Genomic DNA, 27,615 nt, shown 5'->3' with positions numbered 1-27,615 from the left:
TGTAATACATCCAAAAATCGTTTCAGAGAATTCCATCTCCCAGTACAAGAAATATGAGGAAATTAAAATGGAACACAAGCAACCAACCTCCTTTTTGGATGAATTTGCACTTGAAAAATACGCTGTTCTATATGGTCACTACCTGAATGTTGTAATACCTGTGACGTTGAATCACTTTGTCCTGTCAGGAAACAGGAGAAATATAAATCACCCTCCAGTGAAGAATTCCAGCCAATTCGATAACTACCTGAAGAAGGACGGAAGAAACTTCTGATTTTCCTGGAAACAGAAGGTAGGATTTGCCTTGATTTGTTGGCTTAAAGTATTATGATTTTCTCATGTGTTAAAATACTACCTACCATCAGTAGACTTCTTGAAAAATTTAGGACAGTCACAGAAGAGGATTTTATTTGGTGAAAAATAAGGAGTATTTAGGCAATAGTATAACACAAGCTAAAACAAAAAGGTAGAGAAAATGGATGAACAATCAAATATACAAGAAAAGCCACCTGTATGAAGAAAGCAGCATCTTAGTAAATTATATGTACATAGAGAAAAGGACAGAGAGAAAGTAAAACACGTTGAATGGGATATTTGTTCAGCTCAGTAAGTTCTATTGGTTCATGTTTCTATCACCACCATTTTCAGAGTGGGGAAATTACCACCTTGCTTAATTTACTCCTCTTCTGCAAAGTGGCTGCTGAGTAGGACTTTGTGCAATAATGCTCTACAAGTACAATGACAGAGACATTATACTATTTCAGGTCTTTTTCAAGGATAAAAAAATAATGAGGATTTTTTTGGTAATGGTTATTCAATTAAATGAATAATTTAAGATACACTTTTTTTATTTTTTTTTAAGAAGGAGAGATGGGAAAAACATATTCACATGAGTTTGCCAAACTCATACAAACTAGGGATGCTAAAGCACCATCTTTCAGTGGCAGATCCCGGTATACAGATGGATTTGCAGGAAAGTCAGTAAGACTTGGCACATGTCCTGATTTATGTTTGACTGAGGGGGAAGAAGGGAGGGGGAGAGAGAGACTGATTTTAGGACCGGTGCCTAGAAATTAATGCAGAGCAATTAAATTTACATCTCATAAACTGTAAGCATTTGGTTGAAATCAGTGGGATTGCCAAAAGTATGTTAATATCTTGGAGCGGGAAACCCACTGGGTCTTAAAAAGCATTCCAATGGCATTTTGAAACTTGTATCATGTATTAAATTACCAATTATATTTAATTGTAAGTTAATTCATAGAAAATATTACTGTGAATGAATACTTTGCCCATGTCTCTAAGTTAGCTTTTTCAGCTTAGTTTGCAAAATAGAAAGCTTCACAATTTCAGTGAAGAGTTATTTTTCCTTTAAAATGTGTTTTACGTGCAAAAGGGGTTGTTTTCTATTTGCATCTCATCATATTTTGCACTCAAAAGACATATTTTTGCTTGTAACTTGAGTACAGCTAAAAATAACCCCCACTTCTATTTACTTTCCAGTTAGAAATTAAGTGGAAATCATATTTTTTTCATGATATTGGGAGTATAACTTTTTGTTCCTAACACCTAGGTCAGATAAAATGAAAAGTTTTGGAATGGCTCTGAGAAATAAGCATTAGAAAAATTAATAAGAAAGAAATCCTATGCTTCTAAAGCACTTCAAGGAGGCACAGGTAACGTCAAAATTAAAGCAAGGGACATAAAGCAATACTAAGAACAGGAGATCAGTGGCTTATTCTGTTAAGTGTCTGTATGTTTTCCCCTGGATCAACTAGATCTTCCCTCAACTACAAGTGCTTGGAATAAGCCACTCTGTTTTGAAGGTTGTGAGAGTTTAACTGGACAGATGTGACCAGTCTTTCCAGTTTTTTGGCCTCTGAGCTGCAGCTGCCCATAGTAATAGTCCATGGGCTTTGTTGTTTAGCAGAGCATCCCTGCCTAAGGCTGGGCGCTGTGGGTCACCACCAGTGCAAGGTAAGAAAGCTGGTGAGGAGCAGAGGCCTTGCTGTCCCACCTGGAAAAGGTAGTTTTTCCTAATCATGTGTTCTCCACAAGTACCAGTGCTCTCCAGAGCACCTTGTGTTTTATATAAACTGGTTGCCTCGAGGTAAAGGGGCTTTGCTGAATATGAAAGGATCAGCAAACCCTACTGGCCTCTCCTCAAGAATAATTTAAAACTAAAATCAGCAGCCCCTCAAACCCAAGCAAGTTAATAATATAGCTCTGTGGTAGCATGCCCATAAATTCCCTTGAGTGGGAGGCTGGGAAAATTGCCAGAACAAGTAAATTCCACTCTAGTCACCTGCTGGTCTGCCCGAGGTAGCTGAGCAGAAACAAGCTGAATGTAACTCGTGTGACTGACTGCAGATACCTGAACTTTGCAGTGACCTCCTGTGTCACTGGGGTGGTGCTTTGAGCCTCCCAGGCAAGTGGAGTCTTGGAGTCCAGAGCCTGGTGGATGCTTCTTCAATTAGAATCAGATATTTGTAGAATAACCTGAGTTGGAAGAGACCCACAAGGTTCATCAAAGTCCTACTCCTGGCCCTGCATAGGAAACACCAAGAATTACAATGTTAGAGAAGGCTCTAATTTCTGTTGTCATTCCTCATTATCTGCAATATAAACAAGAGTTGTCTTAAAGCAGATAAAAACAAAAAAAAGCTTCCTGAAAGAAGGTGTTTCCCGGTTCTGCCCCAGCTCACATGCAAGATTTCACTGCGCTGGTGATCAGGTTTTGAACGGGTTTTGAATCCTGACTCCTACACCCGAGTGCACAGGTCACATGGACTCAGTGTCTAATTCCCCTTTCAACTGAAGCACTCCAGTCAGAGCAGGCAATGGGGAGCAGGGGAATTTTTAGACTAACCTAGACCCAGAAGCAAGCTAAGAGCAGCATCCCATCCCATTCCACAGTTTGGTGATGAGCAGTAGGATTCCTGCAGAAAGGGCAGCAAAAATAACTGTGGATATTTGTGGAGATATTAATCCAGGATTACCACAGGAAGAATGAGATGTAAAAAGGAGTTGATCCATAGAAATTTGGAAATGAAGAGGAGAAATTAATTTTATTATTTTAATTCTAATAATGGAGAAGGAAGGAAGGAAGGAAGGAAGGAAGGAAGGAAGGAAGGAAGGAAGGAAGGAAGGAAGGAAAAGAAAGAGAAAAGAAAGAGAAAAGAAAGAAAGAAAAAGAAAAGAAAGAAAGAAAGAAAGAAAGAAAAGAAAGAAAGAAAGAAAGAAAGAAAAGAAAGAAAGAAAGAAAGAAAGAAAGAAAGAAAGAAAGGAAGAAAGAAAGAAAGAAAGAAAGAAAGAAAAAGAAAGAAAGAAAGAAAGAAAGAAAGAAAGAAAGAAAGAAAGAAAGAAAGAAAGAAAGAAAGAAAGAAAGAAAGAAAGAAAGAAAGAAAGAAAGAAAGAAGGAAAGAAGGAAAGAAGGAAAGAAGGAAAGAAGGAAAGAAGGAAAGAAGGAAGGAAAGAAGGAAAGAAGGAAAGAAGGAAAGAAGGAAAGAAAGAAAGAAAGAAAGAAAGAAAGAAAGAAAGAAAGAAAGAAAGAAAGAAAGAAAGAAAGAAAGAAAGAAAGAAAGAAAGAAAGAAAGAAAGAAAGAAAGAAAGAAAGAAAGAAAGAAAGAAAGAAAGAAAGAAAGAAAGAAAGAAAGAAAGAAAGAAAGAAAGAAAGAAAGAAAGAAAGAAAGAAAGAAAGAAAGAAAGAAAGAAAGAAAGAAAGAAAGAAAGAAAGAAAGAAAGAAAGAAAGAAAGAAAGAAAGAAAGAAAGAAAGAAAGAAAGAAAGAAAGAAAGAAAGAAAGAAAGAAAGAAAGAAAGAAAGAAAGAAAGAAAGAAAGAAAGAAAGAAAGAAAGAAAGAAAGAAAGAAAGAAAGAGAAAGAAAAGAAACTTGAGCAAAAGCCAGCTAACACACAGGACAAAGATGTATAATGTATTCAGAGAAATGAAAGCTCTGTAAAAAATAAATTAATTACTCATTCTCACCTTTTCAGAGATGATTCTGACTGTGGTGGTCCTGTGTGTCACAGCTGTGCTACCTCCATCTACTGGACAGGTAGGGAAGTTTTTGTGGGTTTTTGGGGTTTGGTTTTTTTTTTCTTATTAGGAAACTTTGGGTGAGCCCTGAGGCACTTGTAGACTGACTGAGTATGGCTTTTCCTATGCACACCAAACATATGCGGAAAGAGTCTGATGAGATATTTAGGATCTGGAATGCATTTATCCTTGAAGTATTAGATATCTAGAATCTGGAAAGCATTTATCCTTGAAGTCTGCTTCATTTCAAAGCAGTCACCTGGTTCTACATTTGCACAAAAAAACATCTAAAGATTCAGCATTACTTTGTGAGTTGGATCAGAGATAACAGTATTTTCCAGAAGTTTCTGAGCACAGATCCAGTAGCCTGGACCTCCCAAAGATCCAGCACTCTTCCCATTAATCCCACATATGTTTACAGATTTCATTTACCTACCTCTCTTCCTTTCTCATCCTACAGGTCCTGAGCTCTGTGCTTCTCTCTTTGCTCACAGTGCTATCACTCATCAGTATCCCTGGTTTCCCTCAAACAGCTAAATTAACATCCTGAATGCACACACAGAGTTGTTCCTCCCAACCCATACTTAGTCTGAAATTTGTAGTTTGCTACTTCTGCTTCAGAAACACTGAATGTGACTGATGGCTTGATGGCATTTCCCCCTAATTCTTCTATTTCTGCTCTCCATGCTGCAGTCTAGATTGGTTGAGAATGGATGTAAAGAGGAGGCTGAGTTCTTCCCATGGCTATTTTTTAATTAGAGAACACATGAAAAGCATGAGAAATGTTATCAGTTATTACAGAAATGGAAGAAAATCTATGGCATGAAAGGTATTGACATTTTCTGTTCGGTAGGATGTCCTGATGAAGTACCACAAGAGTCCTGTGATGATCCTGTCATTAAACAACAGATTTCTTCAATAGAAAAACATTGATAGGGATGTTTAAAATAAGGCAGAAGAGAAACACATCATAAACACAATTCATGCATTCAGATGATTTCCAGATCCTTTTTCTGCAAAATCTCATTAGGAAATTATAATATTAGTAAATATGTCTGATTGTGTTGCCTAAATGTAGGAATCTACAAGCACATGAGGCATTCCAGAATATCTCTGTCCTCCACAGAGGGTTGGAAAATAAAATACAGGAATCAGCGTTGTTGTTATTGCTAAGCTCTACACTATGGAACCACTGAAATGCTGCTCCACATGGAAGCACCCCTAGAGACACTTAGGAGACAAAGCAGAGTCCTTCCTCCCTCACAAGGTTGATATTAACATTTTGATACTTTACAGTTTTAATATTTCCTACACAAGATGCAGGATGTAGTTACATTCAAATAAAATAGAAATACATTTTCTTTCAATTTAGGAACCTGAAGCTCTTGGTGCTTTGTCAAGCAGCAGAGCAGAGCAGCAGAAGCTGATTGTTGACAGACATAATGCCCTCAGGAGAGGAGTAAAACCAACTGCCAGCAACATGATGAAGATGGTAAGTTGTGTGCTCTAAATCTATTTTTAATGAGTAGTAGACTCTATAAGAGATACAGGACTGTATGCAGGGTCACATTATTTTGTTTAGCCACAAATTCCATATCCACACTTTTCCTAAAGATTGTGCACAGCCAGCACCAAGAGAAACATAAGGCTGGGCAAGAGGAGGAAAAAGTCTGAAAAATTTTGTGGTGTATGAACAATACCTCTTTCTTTTGAAGGAAAATTAAAAAGAGAATATACATAGCATTATTAATTTCTTTCAGCTACATCTTCATCAGACTTTACAGTTTCTGTTTCCTGGGTGCACAGTAACTGTCGGGGTCCCTTCCCCCCTGCCATGGAGCCCTGGGAGAGGGGTCCTGGGGGGGAGGCACGGGGCTTCCCTGCCCCTGCTCAGCCTCGTTCCCCACTGGTTGTTTTGTGTTCCCCTGCGCGGGCAGGGACCCTCGGGTCCCGTGATTGAGCAGTTCCTCAGCAGAGCTCCGGCCATGCGGCTGGAGAAATAAACATCTCTGAAACATCTGTCAAGAATTGGTCCATATATATTTCTTTTCCACGGCCCTCCTTGTTTGATAGATCGTGTTACAGTATCCGCCCTGTAACAAATGGTAGGGAATTGCGAGCAGAATGATCCCTGATCCCTAAGCGACTGATGTGTGAGTAAACCCTAGAAACTTTGGATTCCTCTTCTTGTTTTTGTTTTGCTATTCCATATCTAAACTATGGAGGTACTGCGGAAAGACTCTTGGCTCTCAGAGCCGCACATGGACATTTATCTTAAACTTGAAAAGATTCTTGAACGATTTGTAAATTTTAGCTTAATTCAACCTCAGAAGGAACTGAAACACTTCCTGGCATGGTTGTTTAAGAACTTTTTCTATGTTTCTTGGGATTTAATACTTAACAAAGACTTTTGGAATACTGTTTGGACACAGTTAATTTTTGAGTCAAAATATATGCCGATGGAAGAATATTTTCCTGAATATTATTTAATTACTGCGACTGTTGAGCAATGTCAGCTGTGTCTTGGCGAAGGGAAGTGTGCCTCAGAGTCTGTGAGACCCAGGCCACGTGGACCGAGGGCTCTCTGAGCAGCAGCGAGGCAGTTCCCATGCGCGGGTGGAGCAATGCGAGCTGCAGTGTCAGCAGCGCAGCCAGCGTGGCGGGAGCCTCACGACCCGGCGGTGCCCACCCAGCCCCTCGCAGCGCGTGGTGGAGCGAGCCCCGTGAATGCCTGACTGAGAGAAGCGGCAGCACAGCTGAGAGCAGAAGCGGCGGAGCGCAGAGAGCTGAGCGGCGCAGCCCGGCCTGGCCCGCGGGGCCCCGAATGCGCTCCCGGGAAGAGCGCGCAGGCACGAGCAGCTCCGACAATTCCAACATGGGAGAGACCGAAAGCGAAAGAGAAACCAAAAACGCAGCGAGACAGAAAACAGCAGCCACTTGGAAAAAGGAAAAGATCACCGTAGCTAAGGTTTTAGGAATAGTAAAATGGTATAATGTTAAACAAAATCATGGTTTTATAACGAGATGTGACAACCAGCAAGACATATTCATCCATAGAACTGCCATGCAAAAGGAATAACCGTAAAAATTACCTGCAAAGTGTAGGAGATGGGGAAGTTGTACAATTCGATACAGTGCAAGGAAGGATTTGACTTTTTTCTTATTTTAAATGTAATTCTAAATGTTGCACCTTTATGAGAGGTTATTCATAGGTATGTCACAAATATTTTCTTTATTCATTAAGGAATGGTGTCCTGCAGCTGCAGAGAATGCCCAAAACTGGGCCAATCAATGTACTTTAAGGCACAGTCCTCCTAATCTGAGGAGAACCAGTAAGTGAAGCATGAGTCGAACTGAACAACATCACACATGTTATTGATATGACCAGTTTGGGGTTTTGCTTGTTCGGGGGGAATGAAATGCAATTTATATTCCATTTTGATTTTTTTGGTCATGGGACAAAGGGAAATTTCTAGGTAAAAATCTGCCCAGTGAGTGAGGAAAGCTCAATTCCATTTCTCATCAAAAAATTCATCAGTTTTACATAGGTATATTCCATTTTCTACAGTAGATGAAAAAAAAAAATCATGGTAATAAGGCATACTCTCCTAAAATATCCACCAGAATGGAGAGAATCTAGACCCACTTAAGGGCAGAGATCAGTTTGCATGTGCTGGTTCGAAATACCTGGGAAGAAAGGGGCAAATGGAGAAGGTCTAGAACTGGCTGGTGGTGCTAAGCATAGTTTCTCAGAGCAGACTTTTAAATCCCCTGGCAAATTGCAATCTAGAACTGTCTTTGAAGTTCAGATTAACACTTCAGTCAGTCACTGCATATTGAAGTTACAGCTGTACCATGTTAACAGCCCAGTGTGCTGCTCACTGACTCCTAACCACACCATATCTAGGATGTGGACAGACCTGTCCATATTTTTTCCTAAAATCAAAATCCTCTGTTTTTTGCCCAGGTGAATCCCATTTAAGGACTAATGCAGTGGGGTTGAACCTGAATACAAACACTAGGTGAAGGCAGTGTAGACACTTTCTTGTATACCAGGAGTAAAATTTGGATTATTGGGATTTTCCCAAGATTACTGGGCTGTGACCTGAGTAATGACTAGGTTGGCAACTTCTAAATAGCGAAATTACAGTCACGAACCTGTGGTGCACCTGTGCAGATGTTTCTACAGTCATGCAGAAAATCTGCCAACAACCAACCACCAGCCAAACAGGCCATGCTGCAACTGGTCAAGCGACAGCTTCAGTATTTACAAAGGGTGATGTCATTTAACTGGAAAAAAACAACACCCTGCTGCCCCATTTAGGCTGAGAATTTCTGTGGAAATGATCCCAACATTTGCTGGTTTGTTTTGGGTTTTTGGTTTTTTTTTTTCTCATGTGTGTATTCTTTATGCATTTCTCAGCACCATTCTCTTTTCAGATGTACTATGTGGTGAAAATCTCTTCATGTCCTCTGCCCCGTTGTCATGGTCATATGTTCTTCAGTCCTGGTACAATGAGGAGAAAAATTTCAAATATGGAACTGGAGCAAAAACAAAAGGTGCAGTGGTTGGCCATTACACTCAGGTACATGTATTTTTAATATATATTTATATTTCAGGCTGAACAAATAAATGTTATTGTTTGTTGAGCAAGTTTTACCCTCTCATCTTTAAAGGAAAAAAAATACAGTGGAGGCATGAGAGTTATTCTGACAAAACAAGATGAAAACTTTCAAAGTAACAGAATTAGAATGAAAAGAATAGGCAAAGTAACAAAATTAAAATGAAAATAATAGGCTAAGTGTCTTTAGGAGTAAAGATACTGGTATTTTAAGACTTCAGGAAGAAACAACTTACTTGTTTAGCATCTGAAAATTGCCCAGACACTGGAAAAACAGGCTTATTAAAATATCAGCAAGGAACTATAAATAGGTTTGTTGCAGTCTACAAAGTCCTTTTGACTCAGAGAAGTTGGACAATGGCTTAACTTCTATGGTACCTGCACAAAACACAGGATACAAAATTTTACATCATTCCTACATCAACAGTTTCCATTGAATGAAGACATAAATATAAAATCAAATGTTTTTTATACATGTGTTTTAAATTATTATTGTTATACCCCCAATATCCTTTGGTTGAATAGGGGTGAAAGTAGGTTTTCAGTAAAATGGGGCTTATATTTTACTATAAAGGGTAAATAAAGTGATGACATCATTGCAAACATTTCTGTGATGCGTATTGTGTTTAAATGATTTTCAAATGTGTATTTTTCATACTCCTATGATTTTTATTTTTATACCTACAGATGGTTTGGCACAATTCTTATAAAATTGGATGTGGTTTAGCCTTCTGCAGCAACACTACGTATAGTTACTTTTACGTCTGCCAGTACTGCCCCGCGTATGTATTGGTTCTGATTTTGGTACTTATTACATTTTCAAAATTAGTCAGGAGCTGGTGAAATTTGTAACAGGGCACATCACCAATAGCTGAGGAACAGGTTTGAAGACCGTATTAGGAATATGAAAAGACAGAAACATACTCATCAAAAGAGTCGACAAACAAGCAAAAGCATAAAATACATAAAACGACACTGATTTTCAGATTAAATGCCCCTTGTCTAAAAATCCTAATTTTCATAATAGTTAATTAGAAAGAAATATTTTCCACATTCTATTTAAAATCTTGGTTCAGAAAGGCAGATCAATATGTACATTACAGTAAAGTCTATAATTAATACCAAAAAACTTTAAAGGGAATGTTAAAGTGATGATTTCAAATACTGCCTAAATAGTTTTCCACATTTGTGATATCTAGTTGTGGGTTGACCTTGACTGACCACCAGTAGCTCACCAAGTCTCCCTGACTCTTCTCCTCAACAGGACAGGAGAATTAAAAAATATAAGAAAAAGTTCATAGGTCTAGATAAGGGCAGGGGAGTTCACTCACCAGTTACTCTCATGATAAAAGAGACTCAGCTTGGGAAAATTAATTTATTGCTGGTCAAATCAGACTAGGATAATAAGAAGCAAAACCAAATCTAAAGCACCTTCTATGAGACCCCCACCTTCTGCCCAAGCTCAGCTTGATTCCTGATTTTCTTTACCTCCTTCCCCTTGTTAGCTCAATGGCATGGGACTGGGGGCTCTGGTCAGTTCATCACACACCATCTCTGCCTCTCCTCCCTCCTCACACTCTTCCCCATATCCAGTGTGGTGTCTCTCCCACTGGATGGAGACAGTCCTCCATGAACTTCAATCTGGCTCCTTCCCACAGGTTGCAGTTCTTCCTAAACTGCTCCAGCACGTATCCCTTCCATGTAATGCAATCCTTCAGGAATGGATTGCTGCAGTGTGTGCCCCTGCAGGGTCACAGGTCCTGTCAGGAGCCTGATCCAGTGAGGGCTTCCCATGGGATCACAGCCTCCTTCAGGCATTGTCCTGCTCCAGTGTGGGGTCCTCCACGGGTTGCAGGTGGATCTTTGCATCCCCATGGATGTCCGTGGACTGCAGGGGCACAGCTGCCTCTCCATGGGCTGCACCAGTGAATCTCAGCTCTGGTGCCTGAAGCATCTGCTGCCCCTCCTTCTGCACTGACCTGGGTGTCTGCAGAGTTATTTCTTTCACATATTCTCACTCCTTTCTTCTGGTTGCTGTTGCACAGCAGTATTTACCCTGCATTGAGTGTGTTATCACAGAGCCACTATCACCATCACACAGGTCCGACCTGGAGCTGGTGAACGCTGGCCCTGCCTGGAATAGAGACAGCCTCTGGTGTCTTCTCACAAAAGCCATCCCTGCAAATTCTCCCCTTCCCTTTGACCAGTGCCAAAACATTTCCAAATAAGCCCAACAGATATGTAAAAATTCATTGATGTATAACCAAAGACCAAGTGTAAATGTAACAATAAATTACATAAGTAACTGAGTGTAAATGTAAATATCTTTATAATTAAGTTTTCCTCTCATATATGGTGTAGTGACTTCATAGCTTATGTTGGTAACATTGGTGTTTCAGGGGAAACCTAGTAAGTTCAATGAAGACACCCTACAAGGAAGGAGAGCCCTGTGGGGATTGTCCTAATTCTTGTGAGGATGGATTATGCAGTAAGTTCTAAGCATTTTAATTGTAACCTGGGTAAAGTTGATGCTTAAAAAAAACCCGTACACAACAATTAATTTATTCAATTTGATTTTTTTTTTAAATTATTTGCTGTAATAATAGGCCAAAATGAGGCCACTATCAGAAAATCACATTTCACCATGCTGGCTGCTTTACCTATGTGAGATAATATTTTTCCATGTCCAGAAGAGATAAATCTCATCCTTGAACCTAGGAAATTCCAGGGAAGGAGGAGACATCTTAACCTTTCTTTCCTTCTTCATCCTTTGAACACTGGTGGCAGATCAAATGGAAGTAGCAGCACACTTGATAAGAGCCAGTGGCAAACTTGAGTTATTAGAATTCTAACAGGAAATAAAAACGTATGGGTTGAGTCTCACAATGCAAGATTTAATTCCTATCTTCTGTTATGGAATTAACCAAATTTTCATCACAGGATGTAGCATAAAGAAAGAAAGCTTTAAAACACCTTTATGGATAAGTGAGAAATCATGAGCAAGCCACATATTTTGTGTGCGTGGTCAAAGGGTTTGGATACTGCTGGGGAGTAGATGGCAACAGAGAGAAAAACATTAGAGAGAAAATAAGGTTGATGAAAAATTATTCTGAAAGGACATCCTGTAGGTTTTCACTTCCCACTCATGATTTATTTTGTGTTTCAAATCGTTTTTAGCCAACCCTTGAAAGTTTAAAGATGCTTTTTTCCAACACTCCTGGCAAAGTGTTCAGGATGTACCAGAGCTTCGTCAAGTCCACAGCCCTGCTCCTGCCAATACAAAACTGAAATAAAATAATAGGCTCAACTTTTGCCTTCCTGGACATCCATCTCCTTAATGAATTCTTCCACAAACACTGATTCCATCCTGCCTCTCCCACATATGAGAAGGACTGACTTCAGTCCAGTGACTCACACAAGAAAAATCTGTAGCATGATGTATATATTCTATTTATGTAATGGTCCAGAACATGGCAGAGATGTTAATTTAAATTTGTTGTTTGGTTGGCAGATATATTTAATTATTAGTTTTTCTCATCTTTCTTTTCCCAAAATGTTATCTAATGAACATATTTTAAGTTCTGTGGTTCCATATACTTATTATGTTCTTGGCATAGATGGATAGTGCTTGGTCATGTAACTACTTTTAACTTGATTGAAATTTTAAACTATTGTACTGTTAACAGGCCCAGAAGATAAACAGGATTGCTTGAAATATGTAATTCTTAGAAGAAATTAGGAGAGCAGAGCAGTTTCCTCTAGATCTATTCTGGTTTAGAATCTGTTGCTGACATATGTTCTACTGTAAAATGTGTTTTTTCACAGTCGTGAAAAAACACAAAAAATATCCCCAAAAATAAACGCAATGTAGTTAAATTAAATTAACAATCCTATTTATAGTGTAAGATTGCACTTAAATGCAGGTAACCAAACCTGCCTTGTAATGAAGAAGGTCTGTCTGAGAAAAGGGCTTAATCAATGATAACAGTCAAAAGGGGGAAGGTCCACGGGTTTGGAAACTTTGTTTTTAATAACAAGTAGAGATGTCTTCCAAAATGCTTTTTTTAATATCTTCTTTTGCTGTATCAGTCATTAAATTACTCATTTTTCACTGACCAATTCATTATAGTTTTCATTCGTATTACCATGAAATAAAATTCATTAACTTTGTAACTTTATTAGCACTAGGTTTTGAAGGAAGCCTAAATATTTAGCAGCAGAAGCAGAAGCAGCTCATGTGAAAAGATTTCCTAGGCAAAACCAGAAATCAGGCAAGCAGCCTTCCATCAGACTGCCTTTCAGAGAGAAATAACAATTAGCATAAATGACCTACAATCCCCACTCTGTGACCTTTGGGAAGCAGGTGTTCTGTGCAGTTAACAATGGGGCTAAATATTATTTCAGTCTCACTTTACAAAGGTTTCACATTCCAGTCCTCTCTTAGTAAGGAAGCTGCTGTCATTAAGATTTCAAGTCCTGGTGTCCTTGGCACAGAATAATTTCATCACACATGTCTGACTCATTCATTCCAGTGGCATTTCTTCTAGTATTAAGTTAAGATGAGTATTAAGTTAAAAGTTCAATTTCACAACTCAAAGTGCTTATGGTTCCAGTTGATTTTCTTCCTCGTTCATCTCCACCACTGTTGCAGGGGTTAAGTCCACTTTACACCCCTCATTGAAAGTGGTATCTCCTTACAACACTGCTAGAAAGTTCTCCCTTTGTCTAGATTCTGCTGGACACTGGCCCTCTCCTCTTCCCATCCCTTTTCCCATTGGCCCCTGTTATGTCACTCAACCTTGCCTCTGCCCCCTAGCCCTCAGACTATTGGCTTCTGATGCTCTGCCCGCCTCTGGGAGTTTTCAGGATAAAACGGGCGCGGGCGTTTAGTTGTTCTTTCTTGCCTCTGTTCCCTTCGGGGTGTTGCCATTAAACGCCTCGGAATTGCATGCAGAGAACCTCTCTCACCTCTTTGGTTCATGCATAGATTGTGTGTGAGCAGCTGTTCACGACCACCTGTGAAGGTGGGATTGTGTGCACACGCAGGTGCTGGGAGAGCACCGCCTAAGCGATCCACGAGAGATCCATTAGGGACAGACATCAATCCACCGAAGCCCTCACTTCTTTACACCACTTTTCCCCTCCATGGCACACTGCCCTCTCAGCTGGAGAAAACTCTAAAAGTAAATTAGGCAATGCCAGGGCATAGGTGTGAGTGCTGGAACATGATTTACTACACTATGAAATAATTAGCACAGGTCCAAGTTGGAATGATTATATTGCAGTAGTTAATCCAGTGTTGTTATCAAGAAGGAAGTGGGCAGAACCATTGCCCTCACTACTGGAAGAGTCCTTTACCATGAATAATGGGCCAAGAAATCATAGAATCATTAAGGTTGGAAAAGACCTCAAAGATCATCAGGTCCAAACATTTTACCTATCACTGCCAGGTTCACCACTAAACCATGTCCCTAAGAACTGGAGCTGTATATCTCTTGAACACTTCCAGGGATGGTGATTCCACCACTTCCCTGGGCAGCCTGTTCCAATGCTTGAAAACCTCTTCTGTCAAGAAATTTTGTACCAATGTCCAATCTAAACCTCCCCTGGCACAACCTGAAGCCATTTTCTCTTGTCCTATTGTTCATTACCTGGGAAAAGAGACCAACACCCACATGGCTAAAATGTCTTTATAGGGAGTTGTAAAGAGTGAGAAGGTCCCCCCTGAGCCTCCCTTTCTCCAATCTGAGCCCTCCCCAGCTCCCTCAGACACTTCTCATCAGACTTGTACTCCAGACCCTACCCCAGATCCATTGTCCTTCTCTGGATATGCTCCAGACCCTCAATGTCTTTCCTGTTGTGATGTCTATTCCCTTCCACTGCAACCTGAACTGCAAGAACTTATTTCTCAGTCACTCATAAGAGGAAAAAAGTAGTGTAATGAGGTAAAAATCAATCATCACACATCTGTCCTAGGGAATAAAGGTCAACAAAGTTAATTGAGATCACCAGGAAGGTACTGGAAAAAAGTTTTTACCTGTCATTTTGTAACTGGTAGAGTGTTAAATATTAACATGGATCCTTCCTGAACTGATCTAGCCAAAACAAACTCTCTTCAGTGAGTCATTCAGATGAGAGGATGTTGTGATGGCTTTAGTAACAAACTCAGGAGGTGTGGTTCAGATGAAAGTACTAAGACATGGCACATCACTCAGCTGAACACACACATCCATGAGGCTCCTGTGCTAGGCACAGAGACCTCTGGCACCTCAGGGTCCTGGTGGATGACAAGATGTCCATGAGCCAGGAGTGTGCCCTGTGGGCAAGGAGACCCGATGAGGCACATCTGGAGTGCTGTGTCCAGTTCTGGGCTCCTCAGGACAAGAGAGACATGGAGCTCCTGAAGCGTGTCCAACGCAGGGTGGCAAAGATGATGGAAGGACTGGAGCATCTCCCTGAGGAAAGGCTGAGGGAGCTGGGGCTGTTCAGCCTCGAGAGGAGACACAGCTGAGAGGGGCCCTCATCCCTGTCTGTTCCTGTCTGCAGGGAGGGCTCAGGGCAGGGCCCAGGCTCTGCTCCGTGGGGCCCAGCAATGGCACCAGAGGAACGGGCAGGAACTGATGCCCAGCAAGTTCCACGTGGACAGAACTTCTGTAGAAGAATTTCTGTAGGCAGAACTTCTTTCCTGTGCAGTGATCAAGCACTGGACAGATTGTCCAGAGAGGGTGTGGAGTCTTCCTCACTGGAGATATTCCAGAACTGTCTGGAAACACAGTCCTGTGTCCTGTGCTCTACGACCCCTCCTTTATGTGAGGCCCAGCTATTGATGTTTCTAGAGCATGAGAAATATTCAGTGACTGATCGTGATATCAAAGGCCATGTTGCAATCAGGCAGTGCTGATAAAAGACTTAAAAGCCATAAAAATATACACTTCCCAGCTTATTTCAAGGCAGTTTGCCTTGTCCCTGATAGCTCCAGTGGTCACTGGTATCCCCACAGCAGAGCACAGATTCCTTCTAGCACAATCTGCTCCTGCTTCCTTCTACCTTTCAACAGGAAACCCTTGACACTCTCCCTACCTTTAGCAAGGATCCAGAGCAAACAAGGAGATGCCATGGGAGTGCCTGTGGAAAGGGATTATTTCTTATTCCTTCTTCTCACCTACTCCTGATGGAGCTCCTTGCAGAGAGCTGGCTGCTCTGGGACAGGGCCTGAATTATGTCTCATATGAAGGAGCCCCTGGTTCACTCTGGAAAAGTACACAATATAGGATAGGATAGGATAGGATAGGATAGGATAGGATAGGATAGGATAGGATAGGATAGGATAGGATAGGATAGGATAGGATAGGATAGGACAGAATAAATTCAGTTAAAAGGGACCTTGTCCAACTGCCTGACCAAAGATTAGTTTGGAATAAGTTCCTCTCTAACTGCAGGAATTGTCTCACTTGTGCAGTGGTTTAAGAGGAACATGGTGATATAGACAGTTCATCCAAGGCAGTGTCCTGTCTCTTGCCATTGCAAAGAGAATGTCCCTTAATGGCAGTTGGAGAAATCTTGTGGCAGGCAGAAGGGAGATTTTCTTTCTCCAGATTTGATGTCCAACAGTCATGACATCCTTTCAATGCTGAAACAGAAACCTTAATGTCATTTTGAAAATGTATCATCATTAGTTATGAAGCTTGTGGATATTCCTATTGCTATTGCAGCCCTCTGAGAGCTATACGATGGGTGGATGGATTTTATACCTCTCCCAAGTTGTAAACATGATTGACTTTTTTTTCAGGTTAAAGAAATGGTTTTGAAACCTGAAGAGGAAAAGCATCTAGTACACTCCTAATGCGTGCCTAGAGCCTGGATCAGTTTGATGTTTTAAAGTGTTGCAATGATGTTTCAATGGAGAGGATGGAAAAATTTTGAGAACCCCTCCCACAACCATGGACTGCAATTCACTTAAGTTCTCCTGACTGCACAAGGCAACAGAACTTTCCAAAATTAAAAAAAAAAAAAAAAAGAAAAGATGTAGTGTACGCTTTAAAGTAACATTTGTTCTCTGGGAAAGTGAGTTGAAAGGAGAAAAATGTGTGTTCTTCTGAATAAAATAAACAAATTTTAAGTAAATGGCAATACATTCCAAAGATGTCAAGACCTATAGTAATTTCCTAATCATTTATGGTGGTGTTTTTATTATCTGCTACCTACTATGTTGCATCTAGTTCCAGACTATCTACAGTCTGCATCAGCCAGGTTACTATTCTGTAAAAGCAAAGACATCATAAAAATACAGTGTACTTTAAAATGACCTTGAAAAAAATGGGACTCTTGCACTTGAAATATTAATCATCTGAGCAGAAAGGTGTTGCCTTTTCTACTTGTATGGAGATAATCCTTATTGATTTTCTCTGCAACAGTTAGCCACAGATAAGCTTTTTAGATAAGTGTTAAACATAAAATAAATGAACATTGTACCAATGTAAAAGTATCATTGTAATATGTTAAGAAAAACCCTCTTACTTTCTCAGACTAAAGTGTCAGGGACTGCCCATTTATTACTCTTACTGGGCCATTTTCAGATGTATTTCCTGACTTTATGTCAGTATCCATCTCCTCTGCTGCATCAGATTGCTAAACAGGTAAGAAAGACAAAATTTAAGGAATGCAGAAATAATCTACAGATAGTTTTACATGTTTGTATTTTATCATTTTATTATTTTGTAGCTGGAAATGAAAACATCAGGTCTATACTCAGGAGATGCATGTTCAGATCATAGAGGGGCCTTAGAACATCTATGCCTCAGCTGATACAAGAAATGCTCCAGAACCTGATGTTCTGGACCCTGAAATCCAGCTGTGGCTCCCACAATCCTCTGCTTGGTACCCAGGCTGCCCACACAGTGACTTACACGAGAGGGAAGTGTCTCCAAATTAAATGTTAATTGCAACAAACGATTGAGCAAGAAGTGATCTATTTCAATTTAATAAGAATCAAGGTTTTAATCCTTCCACTCCCTTTGTGCTGGGGTGTACACAAGGGTTAAAGATTTCCCTTGGCATGGAAGAGTGCTATCAGAGGCAGTTAGGACCACACATTTGGATTTAAGCAGCTGTATGTCTCCCTGAGCTGTCTGTAGGGATCCTTTAATCTCAGTCTCAGCCCGTCCACAAACCAGCACTCGCTGTAACATGTTAATAAAAACTCTCTTACTTTCTCAGCTTAAAGTTTCAGGCACTGCCCATTTATTACTCTGCCTATAATATGCTTGTCCATAGTTTGCTGGGATTATCATTTAGTATCAAAAAATTGCTGTCAATTTTCTGGTAAATTTTGCTGTTACTGTTGTTCTGGCCTCACTATGGAAGTGAAGTTACCTGAGGTGGGTTGCACAAGTCGGAAGAGGAAGATCATCCCCAGTGCCACCACTACATTTCTTCCTTACTGAATTGATCTCACTTCCTAACCTGGCAGAACATTATCCACAGCCTGGCTGGTACAGAGACAGTCAGCCACAGAAAGGAATAACTCAGGACAACTCAGGATAAGAGGAAATGTTGTCAAGTTGTGCCAGGGTAGGTTTAAAATAGATATTGGGAAAAATTTCTTCACTGAAAGGGTGGTCAGGCATTGGAACAGACTGCCCAGGGAAATGGTGGAATCAAAAACTTGTGAAGATGTGGTGCTTAGGGCCATGGTTTGGTGGTGAACATGGAGCTCCCAGAATCAGGTGCAGCCTCAGGATGAGGGACAGACCTTGAGTCTTTGGTTACACAGGACTCATACCATTACCACCAGTACTAAGAAGATGCTGCATTTCCCTAATCCACCCCTTTTCTCCCCCCTCACCAAATCCATGCCTGGTTGTGATAAGAAGCAATCAAAGCAGTTTTAGCTGTCTTTAAAAAAAGTGTCCTGATGCCTGATTAACTCTTGCTGACATGAACCAGGGCACTAATCCAGAAGAAAAATATTCCTCTGGTTAGTTTTGTCTTAGAGGGGGTAACTCCTCTCCTCTAATCATAGCATCAAAGCTAAAAGCAGGACCTTAAGCAACTGGATGTTCTTGACTTGCCTGTACCCTGTAGCTGCTGGAATTAAACACCCATATTCACACAAAGACACAACAGTTCCTGAGGTATGGGGAGCAGCTAAACAAGACTGTGTTTCTGGTTTAAACATGCCTTAAGATCTGCAGTGGCAACACTCAAACAAAATAGAAAACAGGTCAAAACAAGCACTCGTTAGATGAAACCTCTCTACAGAGCTACTGCTAAGATTTTAGTGCCAGGGGAATACATTGCAGAGTCTGTCATGTATTTATCTCCCAGCTTATCAGAGGATGGTGTCAAAAGAAATGATAAGTAAAAGATAAGGTAGTTCCAGACTGACAAGACCATGTTGTCTAGGTTGCCTGAACAGCAACACAGCAACATGTTAACCAGCATTATTAGCAAAATCAGGGACAGGAATTGCATGTCTGATGGCACTTGTGAGGAGCAGCCACCATCTAATGAGTGCCACGGGTCTGTGGTTAGTGCCGTGTACTGCCGGCTACATCTGTGAAACAAGGTGGAGATAAAAGATAAGGAATAATAAAGTGGGATGTCATTAATCAGCCTCCACAGAAGGAGCGTATCAGTAGATAGCATTTAATAATGCATCGCCCCAAGCAGCTCAGTGTCTGAGCCTGATCTCATCCTCTGCATAAAGCATCTCCCCTGAGTCCCCACTGTCTTTGTTCACTTCATGAACTGCAGCAGCAGACCTGCTTTCCTGTCAGTGGGTGGGAGCAAGAGGCTCATCCTGCCAGGAGGTGATACACAATGCATAGGTTGCCTTTCTGCTCAATTTAAGGAAATAACAGCAAATAAGGCCGTTTAGGCTAAAGCATAATTGCCAGCCAGCCCACCCATTACCAGTTAATATGAAACAAGATTGTACAGGTTGAGCACTGAAGACCCTGGTTAGCCAAGATGGACCACACAGCTGCTGGGTTCAACCAAAGCAAATGAGTTTGACCATGAAAATCTCAGGAATATCAATATCAGCTCAGTTCTGGGGAAGTAGCAGGCATGCTTAAGAGACAAAATAGCCATTGTGCAGCCTGCCTGAGTATTCCACATATATGGAACACATATGATGTGTGCAGTGTTGTCCCTCCTCATGACCAGGAAACATCAACAACTGCAGTGCACACTAAAAACAGCCCCGAGATCCAGGCAGGAACGGGAGATGCACGTACACACATGTCCATGAGGTAGTTGTGGGTAGCTAAGCAGCTGAAGAAGTGGAGAAGTGTGATTTTGCATTGCTTCTCACAGAGGAAATGCAGTGCATTTTAATCATTCCTACAGATCTTGTGGAGACACCATCAAACAGGCTCCAAAGGCAACACACTGATGAGAAGATGAGAAGATGAGAAGATGAGAAGATGAATCATGTGTCCATTGCAGTCTAACACCTTCCTTGTGTATTTCAGAGGATACCTACACAGTCTTGGTCCATCATCGATGGCATTCTACAGTAGGATGAGTAAATGCTTTCCCCATGGCATGTCCTGAATCTATTCTTAACTTCAAGCCTTTTTTTAGATCTTCCTCCGAAACCTTTCCATCCATTCTTTCTTTCGTGTCTGTCTGTAGTGACAGGTTCCACAGAGCCAGAACACTGGTCTGAGCACTGAAATGTTTTCTGCACCTTTATAATCTTAGCCCTTGACACTATTTTGGCTTAGACCAAATAGCATTGCCTTCCAGAAAAGCCTTGGCATGTTTGACAGGTTAATAATGCCAAGGGCCCTTCAGCATCTTGGAAGACATGGTTCAAGGGACAGAGTTCAGCTGTACTGACCACAGCCAAACCAGTGGCCTTAAGACCCAAAATGTTATCATAGACAAATTGTACCGTTTGTATCCTTACAGCTCTTCCCCAAACAATTGTTTTCCTCAGCCTTACCCTGAAAGAGATATAGAATAGTGACTGACTTGACTCATATAATGCTTTATTAAAAGATACTGGTGTCAAGGCAGTCATTTGCCTTCTCTGCTCATCCAGCCTGTCTCAGGCATCTGCTGTAAGAACAAAAGGTGAAATACAGACCTGAAATACCTCCATTACTTCTAAAGGCAGAATAAGGAGAATGGCTATCAAGTGGAGCCCTGGTGACATGAATCCCTCTCCAGCAGTCTGGATCATGCTCTGGCAGGGACAGGTCTTCCTCATCATCATCGTCTGCAGGTTCAAGAGACCTGTAGCTATAGTGAGGTTGATTTTGATGACAACAGGTCTGGCTGGGGTGGAGCTGGAAGGTGAGGGGTCTGCAGAGAAAAAGGGTTCTGGATCAAAAGCCAGGAAGTGAATAGTGGAGACAGTGTCAGGGAGTTAAACACTGACACATTTTCTGCAGTGGGTCGAAAGAAAAAGTTTAAGAAGTACATTAAGATAAGTAATCATGAAACGCTCCAGAGGAGCGAAGTGACTGGCCCCATTAGGTGAATCAGTTTCCCCATATTCAAATCCTGAAGGCACAGAGGTCATCTGCTACATCACATATTGACATATTCATGAGGAGATCCATATTCCTTATCTCCCTTTGATTACATCAGGAATGATGATTTAGGCCAGAGCAGACAGTGGCTGAAGCATTTGCTGGAGCACAAGGGAGAAGTGTCACCAGGCAGCTAAAGGTGCCAATCACACAGCCATAGAAAGCAGAGCTATAACCTGCTGGGGAAAGAAAACGACAACTCTGACAGACAAAAACCATGCCAAAGGTGTCCATAGGAAAAATACAAGTGAGAAGAAAGTATTGAAAAAATGACACATGCTTATACCTGTGTTAGCTCAGCCTGGCTCTCCCCTGAGTTGTCTCATCTGGGTGCAGTTTAACAGAGATGTTTCCTTGGAGCAGAGCTGAGTGTGACAGTCTGATTTCAGGCTGTTCCTTCTCTCTGATTTAAGAGGAAGAGCAAAGTATTTACCTGATCAGTTTATGAGTAGCTGTGAGAATCTGTCACTTTTGATATGGTGCCAGAACATGTAAACTGCTCAGTGCATCATAATTACAATCTCTGCTGACTCTGTTCATATATATTTTGTTAAAATTACCAGAAAATCTTATTTCCTCCTTAAACTGCCTTTGCCAAATGTTGCAGTAACTAAAGAATGAACCTGACTTTAATAAACTCTCAGGAAGTAATTCAGATTTGAGAGAGCCTGTTAAGAAATGTGGTTTACTCTTGTATGCACAAATTAAACAAACTTCTAATTTTCTGAAACATTTTTCTTCAGAGTCTCGGGTTTTTTTTATTTTTCCCCCAAAAATCATGATTTCTCTTTTGTCATCAGTAAAGTGCCTGGATTTCCTTCACTCAAATATATTACCTAATTACTGAAAATCCTTCTAAAAACAAGTTTAAAAAGCTAAAAAAGGGGTTTAAAAGCCCTGTAATATATAATAGGGAGATATACACACACATATGGGGATACATATATATGTCTCTGACAGTGACACAGTCCAGCTAAACTAACAGATTCTTCAGTTTCTACAGATTTGACTCCAGATAGCTGTTTTGCATTGTATATTGATGTAAACTGCACAGCATCAAAACTACACAATCAACTCAAGCTGCATCAGCTGCTGAAGTGATTTAATTTTTATAACAATGTGTATTTTTATGAACGATGATAAAACCACAGGACTGTGCATGGGATGGAATATTCCATGGAAAATGGTGAAATCTGATACCAACTCCGGTGACACAGGTGGCCTTGTTCCTCCTCAGGAGGAAGACACAGATCCCTTAGTTAAGTTCAGACACTGTGTGTATGAACTGGTTATTTATTTTATGTACATCAGCCTGTCACTTGTGTGGTTCTGAAGCCTGGCTGTGCCCCATCAGGTGGCAGTGGAGGGTCCCAGATAATGGACAGCGCTGGCAGATGTGCAACAAGGTCATTCTGTTCCTGCATTTTCCCTTTGCCCTGTCACAGCTGGAATTGTACTGAGCACACGAAACTGCTGTCTTGCTCAGAAACTTGCTTTCATTGAAAATATAGGAGTGCCCTCTGGTGGAAAACTGAGCAGCTGACTCTCCAGTGTCACTAAAATAACCATCTTTCCTCAAATGCAAATACCAATTTGTTGCTGGTAAACCAAAACGGTCAGGTCAGCTCTTAGTTACATCACTGGATATTTCAAGGCCAGATTGGTCATTTTGTGCTTTATCATTCTGCAAGGAAATCTTCAGAGCCCTGAGGCTCCAGGTTGTCAAACCAGGGGCAGTGGCTTGGTGAAAATATCAGAGAATCATAGAATGGTTTGGGTTGGAAGGGGCCTTAAAGATCATCTGGTTCCAACCCCTGCCATGGGCAGGGACACCTTCCACTATCCCAGGTTGCTCCAAGTCCCATCCAACCCAGTCTTGAACACTTCCAGGGATGGGACAGTCACAGCTTCTCTGGGCAGCCTGTGCCAGCTTTGAGTTTTCCTCTAAGAATGAGTGTAATCCCGTTGTTCTGCAATCAGGAGCTTCATCCAGATGCGTGCCAGGGCTTGGCTGCTTGTGTTCCTGATATCCATGGCTCAAGCACTCACACTTCACTCCTGCTACTGGGAAGGAGCAGATGGAAAGTTTGCAGAGGGTCAGCAAAGTAAAAACAGAGAAATTAAGTACTCTTGAGATATGTGTATTAGTAGCTCAATGATTTAAAAAGGCAAACATCAACATTGAAAGGTAAAAAGGAAAAAAAAATATTTTAAAAAGGCTTGAAATTGGGTTAGGAGCTAATTGGGAATGACCAGGTTTTTGGGTGAGCTATTAGAGCCATCTGTATCCACAGAGCTGATAGTGATTGGTATTATAGCAGTGGTGAAAGAAAGAAAGAGAGAGGGAGAAGGAGAGGAAAGAGAAGAAGGAAGGAAGGAAGGAAGGAAGGAAGGAAGGAAGGAAGGAAGGAAGGAAGGAAGGAAGGAAGGAAGGAAGGAAGGAAGGAAGGAAGGAAGGAAGGAAGGAAGGAAGGAGGAAGGGAGGGAGGGGAGGGAGGAGGGAGGAAAGAAAGAAAGAAAAGAAAAGAAAAGAAAAGAGAAGAAAGAAAGAGAAGAAAGAAAGAAAGAAAGAAAGAAAGAAAGAAAGAAAGAAAGAAAGAAAGAAAGAAAGAAAGAAAGAAAGAAAGAAAAGAAAGAAGAAGAAAGGAAGAAAGGAAGAAAGGAAGAAAGGAAGAAAGGAAGAAAGGAAGAAAGGAAGAAAGAAAGGAAGAAAGAAAGAAAGAAAGAAAGAAAGAAAGAAAGAAAGAAAGAAAGAAAGAAGAAAGAAAGAAGGAAGAGAAAGGAAGAAAGGAAGAAAGGAAGAAAGAAAAGAAAGAAAGGAAGAAGAAAGGAAAGAAAGAAAGGAAGGAAGAAAGGAAGAAAGGAAGAAAGGAAGAAGGAAGAAGGAAGAAAGGAAGAAAGGAAGAAAGGAAGAAAGAAAGGAAGGAAGGAAGAAAGGAAGGAAGGAAGGAAGGAAGGAAGGAAGGAAGGAAGGAAGGAAGGAAGGAAGGAAGGAAGGAAGGAAGGAAGGAAGAAAGAAGAAAGAAAGAAAGAAAGAAGAAAGAAAGAAAGAAAGAAAGAAAGAAAGAAAGAAAGAAAGAAAGAAAGAAAGAAAGAAGAAGAAGAAAGAAAGAAAGAAAGAAAGAAAGAAAGAAAGAAAGAAAGAAAGAAAGAAGAAAGAAAGAAAAGAAAGAAAGAAAGAAAGAAAGAAAGAAAGAAAGAAAGAAAGAAAGAAAGAAAGAAAGAAAGAAAGAAAGAAAGAAAGAAAGAAAGAAAGAAAGAAAGAAAGAAAGAAAGGAAAGAAAGAAAGAAAGAAAGAAAGAAAGAAAGAAAGAAAGAAAGAAAGAAAGAAAGAAAGAAAGAAAGAAGAAAGAAAGAAAGAAAGAAAGAAAGAAGAAAGAAAGAAAGAAAGAAAGAAAAGAAAAGAAAGAAAGAAAGAAAGAAAGAAAGAAAGAAAGAAAGAAAAAGAAAGATAGATCAAGGAAAGCAGTAGTAATTTGCTAATAAACTCAGGCTCTCAGATGATGACGTTCTTTTAAGGTAAATATACCTTAACTTGATTTTTTGATAACCTGAACAGAGCTTGTGATTTGTTGCTTGGCACTAAAAGTGTCCTTAGAGAAGATGAAAAAATGCCCCGCTTGTACAATATGGAATATTAAAGAAAAATTACTTTGGCAAACAGCAAGTTTCCTGGTAAACACTCTCTGGCTCTGTGGGAGTGGTACTTCACTGACCCAAGGTGTTTGCTTTCCACAGAGCAAAGGACAAGCAAGAAGTGAGACAGCAGGACAGGAAGGACAGCAGTGAGACTGAAATCTGCCGGTCTGTCATATGAGAATGTCATAATGTAAATATTTTTTATATTTATCTCCTAAATGGAGATAATCCAGGCAGTGAAATTTAAACCCCTACTCATACGGAGAGGAACTGCAATAAATGTCCATGCAAATGGTTTTCACTACAACAGAACAGTGGGATGACAGAGGGGCAGTCAAGGCTGATGAAATTCACCACCAATACTTAAAGAACTAATTGAACAAATCTTTGAACCATGATCAACATTCAAGGCAAGGTTGGATGAGGCTCTCAGCAACCTGTGGGTCTCATCCCTGCCTATTAGAACTATATGATCTTTAAGGGCCCTTGGAATTCTGTGATTCTAGCAACCAACTTCATGAAGAAAATCATCACACAAAAGTCATTTAGAGAATTGGGAAAATTGGGAAGATGGATATGGAACTTCTGCCTAAAAAAAGGGACTAAAGGAGCACTTGAACCACTGACCTCATCTGATCCAGGGAAAAATTTTGAATTGAATTATTGAAAAAGCAATGCATAAATCCCTGGAAGCTATGCTGATGGCAAAACACATCTAATATTTCAAACTTCCATCAAGCAAGCCTGTGAGATGAAGAGGCCTCATGGTCAAAGTCCTTAAAAGGAAACTTTTACATTTTCCTTTACGTACAAAAATTTTATACAAGTTACTCTGCTGCTCTGGTATGCAAACTGCTGGCACAAAAAGATAAGAACCTGCTTGTTTTCAACTGGAAGAATCAAGGCTAAAGTAGAATAATTACGTCAAGTGGCTGGGTATGGTAAAGTAAATACAATCAGTATGGCCTGGAAAATGGCAGGGCTGCTTTGGGTTGCAATGGCTCTCACATTCACTGTGTCAGTAATACCATATACAGACACGATTGCAATGGGCATGCTCAGAAATATCATGGTTTGGATACACTAGAGGCAAAACTAGGTTCAAAGGGAGAAATGGAATCAGGAAAGGACTGCTTATCTGAGAGGAGTTTGAGAGGAGTTTGAGAGCAGGTAATGGGGTGAAAGGGAAGGGAAAATACAGGCTCAAACTCAGAAAAAGTGAAAATGAAGAATAGAATCAAAGAACAATAGGAGGTGAAGGACATCAACAGACATCAGTGACAGCTGAGGGCCACCCACTGTAAAACCCAGAGTACTCTTCATCAGGTCAATGTTTGGGTGAACAGAATAGAACTGGCTCACAGTATTTATATAATTGTAACTTGATAGTGGATCTAGATGTCGGTTTACATTTCAGAGATATAATTAATAGCTTCATGGTTGCACACAAATGCCTGCAAAGCTGTCAATTAATATTCATAGAATCATAGAATTGCTGAATCACAGAATGGTTTGGGTTGGAAAGGACCTGAAAGATCGTCTTGTTTGAGCCCCTGCCATGAGCAGGGACACCTTCCACTATCCCAGGTTGCTCCAAGCCCTGTCCAGCCTGGGCTTGGGGATGGGACAACCACAGCTTCTCTGGGCAACCTGTGCCAGCTCACAACCCTCTGAGTAAAGAATTTCTTCCTAACAGCTAATCTAACCCTGCCCTCAGTCTGTTTGAAGTCATGACCTCTTGTCCTGTCACTCCATGCCTTTGCCAAAAGTCCCTCTCCAGCTCTCTTGGAGCCCCTTTAAGTGCTGAAAGGTGCTCTAAGATCTCCCTGGAGCCTTCTCTTCTCCAAACTGAACAATCCCAATTCTCTCAGCCTTTCATATTCCCCTAAGCATTTAGCTCAGTTGTGAGTCCACAACTCTCTGACATTCCCCAGGGTATCCTGCCAGGGCTCCAGCTAAAACCTGGAAAGGCACAAGTTTTCCATATGCATTTGCAACATCCTTAGCACTGCAAGGGTGTGTTGGAGATCTTGTTTTATATGAGATGGTGCCAAGTGCCTCCTTACAGGCTGCTGCATTTAGACTTAGGTCTCCACTAACCTAGAAGATCTCCCTCCTTCTGATGGGATAACTAACTTAGAAGTAGAAACCTACATTTCAGATACCCTCTTTTAATTAGACAACTGTGTAATTCAACTGTATTTTATGACTTATCTCAAAAGAGTTTATTCATTGATTTATGAAGAACTGCACATATTTGCTTTTCCCTGACTTTACCATAGAAAAGCACTAACGCAAGCATGTGTACTGAGATATTGATAGTCGTGTGGACAACTGGATATTTTCCAGCAGCAGAAAGCTGCAAAAGTTGTGTATTGGTTTCAATCATGAAATATTTTTTCCTTAGCAATCATTTTTCCGTGGTTCATTACAGAACAGTGTGTTCTAGGCTCATCTTTCTGGACTGTGTGTGCATTTTCTATCACATCACGTGACTCTAAAGGGAAAAATATTGCAGGATGCAGAAACTGGGAATCTATGTCTGCCTTTGCAGCACTTTTCCTCAGGGCCTTTCCCAGCAAGTAAGTGCTCCCTCTTGCCTTTTTCCCCATCCAGCCATTTAGCTCCTTCACGTCAGGCTGTGGAAAGGCTCAGCTTCAGTGAGGTGTGTAGAAAGCCACCTCAGTCAAGATATGCTTTGAATGTATATTTAAAATACCCTGTGGTTATGCAGCTTATATTCATCTTTTATCAACTTGTTTCCAGCTTCAG

At 40.7% G+C, this 27,615-nt stretch overlaps 1 protein-coding gene across 3 annotated transcripts; it reads left to right on the top strand.

Annotated features, from left to right (window-relative positions):
• Nucleotides 1–113: 113 nt before the first annotated feature.
• On the top strand, nucleotides 114–17,320 carry LOC138108737 (cysteine-rich venom protein kaouthin-2-like). 3 transcript variants are annotated; one of them, XM_069011791.1, is made up of 8 exons: nucleotides 125–292; nucleotides 3,995–4,056; nucleotides 5,410–5,529; nucleotides 7,282–7,369; nucleotides 8,478–8,623; nucleotides 9,347–9,441; nucleotides 11,059–11,147; nucleotides 16,449–17,318. In XM_069011791.1, the coding sequence occupies exons 2-8, from the start codon at nucleotides 3,997–3,999 to the stop codon at nucleotides 16,451–16,453; spliced, it is 603 nt and encodes a 200-aa protein (XP_068867892.1). In that variant the 5' UTR covers nucleotides 125–292; nucleotides 3,995–3,996; the 3' UTR covers nucleotides 16,454–17,318. The 3 variants fall into 3 exon arrangements, with proteins under 3 accessions (XP_068867893.1, XP_068867892.1, XP_068867890.1); XM_069011789.1 differs by lacking the exon at nucleotides 16,449–17,318 and adding an exon at nucleotides 11,837–12,774 and having other exon boundaries at nucleotides 126–292; XM_069011792.1 differs by lacking the exon at nucleotides 11,059–11,147 and having other exon boundaries at nucleotides 114–292; nucleotides 16,449–17,320.
• The last annotated feature ends 10,295 nt before the right edge of the window (nucleotides 17,321–27,615 follow it).

This window comes from Aphelocoma coerulescens, chromosome 3 (genome assembly GCF_041296385.1).
Source record: "Aphelocoma coerulescens isolate FSJ_1873_10779 chromosome 3, UR_Acoe_1.0, whole genome shotgun sequence".
NCBI classification, from domain to species: Eukaryota; Metazoa; Chordata; class Aves; order Passeriformes; family Corvidae; genus Aphelocoma; species Aphelocoma coerulescens.
Note: the sequence above shows the minus strand (reverse complement) of the source record. Positions and strands in the feature narration are given on the sequence as shown.

Excerpts from the sequence above, each read along its gene's own strand:
- LOC138108737 (XM_069011789.1), top strand. The coding sequence starts at position 3,997 with ATGATTCTGACTGTGGTGGTCCTGTGTGTCACAGCTGTGCTACCTCCA. Across the intron at positions 5,530-7,281 it reads CCAGCAACATGATGAAGATG|GAATGGTGTCCTGCAGCTGC; the intron begins GTAAGTTGTGTG and ends TTATTCATTAAG. Across the intron at positions 9,442-11,058 it reads GTCTGCCAGTACTGCCCCGC|GGGAAACCTAGTAAGTTCAA; the intron begins GTATGTATTGGT and ends TTGGTGTTTCAG.